General features: G+C 59.8%; 1 protein-coding gene across 1 annotated transcript; it reads right to left on the bottom strand.

Annotated features, from left to right (window-relative positions):
* Nucleotides 1-586: 586 nt before the first annotated feature.
* DUSP2 (dual specificity phosphatase 2) lies at nucleotides 587-2,636 on the bottom strand. The gene is made up of 4 exons (XM_008160576.3): nucleotides 2,187-2,636; nucleotides 1,976-2,097; nucleotides 1,523-1,742; nucleotides 587-1,412 (listed from the first exon to the last, which is right to left on the bottom strand). Exons 1-4 carry the CDS (start codon nucleotides 2,572-2,574, stop codon nucleotides 1,198-1,200), a joined length of 945 nt encoding a protein of 314 aa, XP_008158798.2. The 5' UTR covers nucleotides 2,575-2,636; the 3' UTR covers nucleotides 587-1,197.
* Nucleotides 2,637-6,101: the final 3,465 nt, after the last annotated feature.

Raw genomic sequence — 6,101 nt, 5'->3', positions numbered from 1 at the left:
ATGAGCCCCAGCATGGACAGGCTTTCTGAGGCCCCAAGGCCCAGTCCAGGAATGTGGAAGCGAGAGGCTGTGCTGCTGGCCTGGGGGCAAGTGGAGAGGCCGGGCACACACACAGCCACAGGGAGAGCCACACACGCAGACACACGCAGACACATGCAGGGATGTAGGAACACCCATGCACGTGATATGTAGGTGTGTGTAGACCAAGAACAAGACACCCATATCCACAGGACAGCCAGGTCTGACCAGGGCAGTGCTGGACCTGGTTCTGAGTCATGGACACAGCCTTGCCCCACAGGACCAATCCCCTAACAGGAACAAGGTTGGAGCGGTCGCCCAGAAACCACCTCCTGCAGCTGAGGCAGAGTGACGCCTGGGAAAGGCCACCAGCACAGGAGTGCTGGGCCCAGAGGGCACCTCCTGCCAGCGAGGGCACACAATGCACCTTCCTCCTTCTGTTTCCCAGGCCCCAAGGCGCCAGGAGAGGTGAGCCCTGGGTAAGAAACAGCTTTTGAGCCTTTCCCCAGACATTGACTTAAGACCAGCTGCTTGTGACGTTTTTTTAAACAAAACAATATTTTATTGACACATTTTCAAGGTTCTGTATAAATATAAAGTGCTAAGTTTCCAACCCCCGCCCACAGGGCTGGGAGGAAGTAGGGGAGGGGGTGTTAAATATCAGTTGAACACAAATAACTTTCCAGCGCCAACACGGCGTGAAATGCTCCAATACACACACGCAAGCAAGAGGTCCACACGAGGGACGCGTCAGTGCTTGAGCCCAGCTCCCTAGGAGCTCAGGGCTCAGGCTCCAGCCCCTGGGGTGCGCCACCCCCAGATGGGGCTCCTGGTTGTCACAGCTTGTTCCTTGGGCTCTTGGGCTGCCAAGGGCTTCAACACAGTGGTGGGACCACTGGATCCATGGGTGTAAAGTCCAGTTAGTTTCTGCCAGAGGATGGGGAGGGAGGGAAGTAGACAAACCCTCACTCTTGTCCCCAGACGAGGGCCAGCCCTCAGACCCCTAGCGGAAGAGCACCAGGTGAAGAGTCCAGCATTCCTGTACTTCCAGCGCCCCTACCGGGAGCTTTCCAAACTCCAAGGAAGGGGCGGTTCTCCCTGCGGTGAGGGGGGCTGTGAGGCCCCCAAGGCGGCCTAGCTGTCCCAGGTCAGCTCCCCCGGAACCACAGCTGTGGCCCTTCAGTGGCATAGCACCTGAGTCTCAAACTGTAGCAGCTGCCCCATGAAACTGAAATTGGGGGAGATGACCCCCCGGCGTTGCTTAACAAAGTCAAAGGCCTCATCCAGCCGCACACGGTGGCTCTGGATCAGGTATGCCAGGCAGATGGTGGCAGAGCGGGAGATACCCGCCTGGCAGTGCACCAGCACCCGGCCCCCACTGTTCTTCACAGAATCTGCAAGGGAAATGGGCGGGGGGGGTCAGATGGGAGGTTGAGCAGGGAGGAAACCATGCCCCAAGTCCTTCCCTGAACCCCTCCACCCTGGAGCCAAGTACCCCTCGTACCAATGAAGCCTATGGCCTCCTGAAACCAGGCACTGATCTCCACCATCTGGTTGTCCTCCACCGGGATGCTCTTGTAGCGCAGAAGGCCCTCAAAGTGGTTGGGGCAGCTGGCGGAGACGTTGAGGACAGCGGTGATGCCGCAGGCCTGCAGCCCCTGCAGATCGGAGGAGTGGCTGCAGCTGCCCAGGAAGAGGTAGGGCAAGATCTCCACAGGGCCACCCTGGAGGAAGAGGGGAGAGAACAGGTGAGGCCTTCTCCACTCAGGCTGGAGGAGCCCTGGGCCAGACCTGACCAAGACTGGGGGAATGAGGACACCAAGGGACACACAGCACTCACGGATAAACACATCTCCCTTGAGCCTCAAACAGGCTGCAAACATCCACAGTCCCACAGACCCACGCCAGGCACAGTGACACAGGGGAACAGAGACAAGGAGCCCCGATTTCAACTCACCTGGTCATAGAAGGGGACCCTGGGGTCTGAACGGTTGCTTTCTGCCCCAGCAGGAGGCGTCGCTGGGGCGGCGGACTCAGAGCACAGGTCGGGACAGCAGGCCTGGAAGGCATCGAAGCCTCCTATGGGGAGAAAGGGGCTCAGTCAGCGGGAGGCCCGGTAGGGAGGGGCGCGGGAGGGCTGGTTAGGGGAAGTGGGGCCCGCCGCTCACCTCGAAGGAAGCACACAGTGGTGGGCCCGGCGTGGGTCTCGTGCAGCAGCGCGGCCAGCAGCACCCGGGCAGGGCAATCGGGTGGCAACGTGGCAAGCGAGGCACTGGCCTGGTCCAGCACCACGGCCCGCGCCAGCTCCCCGCGGGCCAGGCGCGCCCGCAGCGCGCGATCCGGCAGCAGACAGGCGAGGGCGGCGGCAGGAGGCCCGCGTGCGCGGCGCCGCAGCATGGTGTTCCAGGGCACGGGCCGCGCGGTGCGCACGTGGCGCCGGCAGAAGGCCAGGAAGGGGCGGCAGTCGAGCAGCAGTGTGCGCTCGGCCTCCCGCGGCTCCCGCAGCAACGCGCCCAGCGCCGCGCACTCCAGCTCACGCGCCTCTTCCAGCCCCATGGCGCCGGCCTCTTCCTGCGCTCCTTCTCTGCGTCCCCACTCCTCTCCAACTACCCGTGCTCTGCGCGAGGCCCCGCCGTCCTGTGGGCGCCCGGCCTTAAGTAGCCTGGCCCGGCCCCCGGCTTACCATATAAGGGCAGAGCAGGAAGGCGCCGGTGACGCCCCCGCAGCCTCACGCGGGCTCAGCCCAGGCTGGGGGCGGGGTGCGTTGGAGTAAAACGGGGACCACCTCTGGAGGGAAGTGTGTGCCAGGAGCGGTGGGGCCCAAACATCCCCGGTTTACGCCGCAGCCTGGAATCGCGCTCCCACCTTTTGATCTGCCCCGCGGGCAGTGGCTCTCATAGGCACACACCCCTCCCAGGGACTTAGAGCCCTGGTGCCCCTACCCTGCTTCCTCTCCCCTTTCTCTGTTCCTCCCAGGATGTTCCCCTGAGGAATGTATTTCAACAAAGGCTGACCACCGTGATTTCTGCACTGGAGGGTCACTGTCTCTTCTATCAGACCTCAGCAGGAGCGGCTTGCTATCCCCTCCCCCTCCCCTCCCCGCTTGCATGGCTGAGGCCAGCACTCAGGGTTGCACAGCAGGTTAGTGGCCAAGCTGGGCCAGAGCATGGTCCTCTGAGGCCAACACCCTGGGCATCTGGGTGAGGAGGACCCCAGCCTGGGAGGGGTGGAAGAGGCAGGGGGCCCAAATTGAGTTTCCAGTATGAGCGGGCAAGGCTTCCTCCCCAGGAGCCCAGGGAAACCCCAGGGACCCAAGGCAAAGCACTTCCCCAAATCACAGGCCAGCTCTGAAGGGGAATTCTTCTGCTGACGGTGCTGGGCTCTCCCAGGTACCTCGTGGGAATTTCAGGAGCAGTCCCAAGAGGAAGGGGGAGAAGAGCTACCAGAACCCGCTCCTCCATTGTTCCCCTCCCCCTGCTCAGCCTCCTTCCTCCTACAGCAGACCCCTGCATGGCAGGGACCCTGGTGCTCCAGCAAGGCGTGAGCAGAAAGAAGCGGAAGCTCTCAAACATCACACCCCTTCTGCCCACCCCCACCCCAGCCGAAAGCCCTGGGGCAGGATGTGGTGAGCCCCAGGTGTGTGTGGGGGGATCTGAACTCCAAAGCAGAAAAGTTCAAGTGGGTGGGGACAGTGCCCTGGAGCTGGAGCTGCCCCCACAGCCACCCAATCCTAACCTCCTCAGCCCCCCTTCCCTGAGTCACCACACTGTGCCCTCATAGGACCCCTCCAGCTCCCCAGTAGGTCCCCAGTACAGACCTTCTTGGAGGACTACAGCTAGGTCCCCAGCCCTCTACTGGGCTTGCCGTGTCTCTGTGTTAGAGCAAATCTGTATGCAATTCCATAATGTCTGAGACATCTTGCTGATTCTGTGTGCTGCGGGGGAGAGGGGACACAGTGAGAGAAGCTTTAAGGGTGCCCAAGATACCTGAGGTCACACCACCCTCTTGTGCCTCAGTGTCCCCATCAGAAAGATGGGGGCTCAGAATAGAACAGCTACTAGACTACACTGGTTCCAAGACTCTGAGGCCACGCCACTGTCTGAGCACCTGCAGTGAGCTGTCCCTCTCTACCAGGCCAGTCTGGAGGCTGATTCAGCAAAGCCACAGCAGAGCCTGGGAGTCTGGGCCACAGATCCCAGAGTCCGATATGGGCCTTATCCTTGGCATCAGCCTGCAGATGACTTAATGGCTGATTCCAGGGGCAAATTATAGAGCACATGAAAGGACAGTCAGGCCCAGACGTGCTGACCATGGGGCTGGTGTCACCTGCTGTGCTGGGAGCCCTGGCCTTTCAGCTCCTTGGGGAGGAGGACTGGCCAGCTGGGATCCTGGCTCAGGAGGAAATCAGCTGGGCAGGGTGGGGCCTCCTGGGGAGAGAGGTGACCTTTCTGGAAGTTCCCCGTGAGAGTGGGAGTTCACTGCTGAAGCAGTGATCTCTGCCTGCCGTGGCTACGTGTCTGCAATGCCACTTGCTTTGGGGCTTTTCAGCTCTGGAACTCAGGCTCAATGAGGCCTGACTTCCACCATGAAGAAAGGGCTCCCCTGCCCCTCCCCCCATTCCCAAACTGGGGGAACCCCCACCCCCATACCTGGGTGAAAGCCTGAGGCCCGGGTAGAAGAGAGGGGAAGAGAATGTAGCCCACATCCCACCCTATTTCTGCTCTGACTAACGATCCCCCGACCCTTGGTGAGTCATGCCATGGCTGTCTCGTCCCCTTTGCCACTTCCTCAAGGACCACTGCTTGCCCTGGCGGAGAGAAGGCAAGGCTCTGGGCACGTGGTGGAGGACAGTGTGAGGAGGGGTCTCGCTAGACCTGAAGTCCACAGGCTACAGGTCCCGGAAGGAGAATCCTGCTCCCTTCACTAGGTGGTGAGGGGGTGGCAGTAGGTCTCTGCCAGACTCAAAAGGTTTTTTGGATTTTTGTTGGTCCTGGCCTGGCTCTTACAGAGCAGACACTATCAAGTAGATTTGGGGTTTGGCTTTTTTAAAAACTTAAAACACCCAACGAGAACACATGGTTATTGGGTGTGTGTTTTTTGTTTTTTGTGTTTTTTTTTCCCCCTTGGGTGTTCTTCTTTGTAACCATCCGGCTGGCTCAGCATCACTGCCCCCTCCCCTTCCCACCTTTGGGATCCCTGGTCTTTCCCTGCCCCACAGCACACCCCAGCCTCCCTGCAGAGTGCTTTTCCCATCCAGTCACAAAGCACAAAGCTCTGTGCTGAGATTGCCTCCCGCTGCGTTTCCCTGCCTCCTCCTTCCAAACCCACACCCCAAGCACATGTCCCAGGGAGGGAGGGAGAAATGAATGGTGTGGCTACAATCATAGGCCAGGGCAGGTATGAAGGTAAGAGTGACGAGTGAGGCCACCCCCAGTCCAGCTCAGGAGTGAGTCAGGATGGCGTCAGGTTTCCTGCGCCAGCTTCTACCAAAGCAGTTCGGTGGCCACCCCCACAGGCTCAGCCACCCCCGTAGGCTTGGCCACCCCCACAGGTTCCAGCCAGACGAGGACAGTGACTTCATGCTCTATGAACATGGCCCTGTCCACAGTGGGAGGACGGACGGGGAGGAGAGCTATGACTGCAGCACCCACCCTCAGCCAGGCCTGCACGTGGCTGAGGGCGCTGGAGTCTGGAGTCTGTCCGCACACGTGCGTCACGTCATGTGTGTGCAGGCAGAACACACTTAGACAGCCATGCTGGACACGGTGAACACAAGAAGAAAGTCTCCATGTGAGACAGGCATGGCTTCGACGCCTCTCGAACATTTGCTTTTCCTCATTTTAACAAACAGGCTTCGTGCCTTCCCTGAGCATCCATTCCTGATCATGCATTCCTCTCTGCGTTTATTCATTTCTTCAGTTACTCAGCCCCTCATTCCAAAGATATACTTTGGGCACCTATGACGTGCCAGGCACTGTTGTGGGAGCTGGGGCTACAGCAGCAAATCACAAGCCACTGCCCTCGGGGAGCTGTCCTCATTGTCTCAATAATATTTATTTTGTGATTATGTCGTGTTCATGACC

This window comes from Eptesicus fuscus, chromosome 16, assembly GCF_027574615.1.
Source record: "Eptesicus fuscus isolate TK198812 chromosome 16, DD_ASM_mEF_20220401, whole genome shotgun sequence".
NCBI classification, from domain to species: Eukaryota; Metazoa; Chordata; class Mammalia; order Chiroptera; family Vespertilionidae; genus Eptesicus; species Eptesicus fuscus.
This window is presented reverse-complemented; position numbering and strand designations above follow the sequence as displayed.

Bases quoted from the DNA above. Each gene is read 5' to 3' on its own strand.
- DUSP2 (XM_008160576.3), bottom strand. From the start codon at position 2,574: ATGGGGCTGGAAGAGGCGCGTGAGCTGGAGTGCGCGGCGCTGGGCGCG. The intron at 2,098-2,186 runs GTGAGCGGCGGG...TTCTCCCCATAG, and splicing joins CACTGTGTGCTTCCTTCGAG to GAGGCTTCGATGCCTTCCAG. The intron at 1,413-1,522 runs GTACGAGGGGTA...TTTCCCTTGCAG, and splicing joins GGAGGCCATAGGCTTCATTG to ATTCTGTGAAGAACAGTGGG.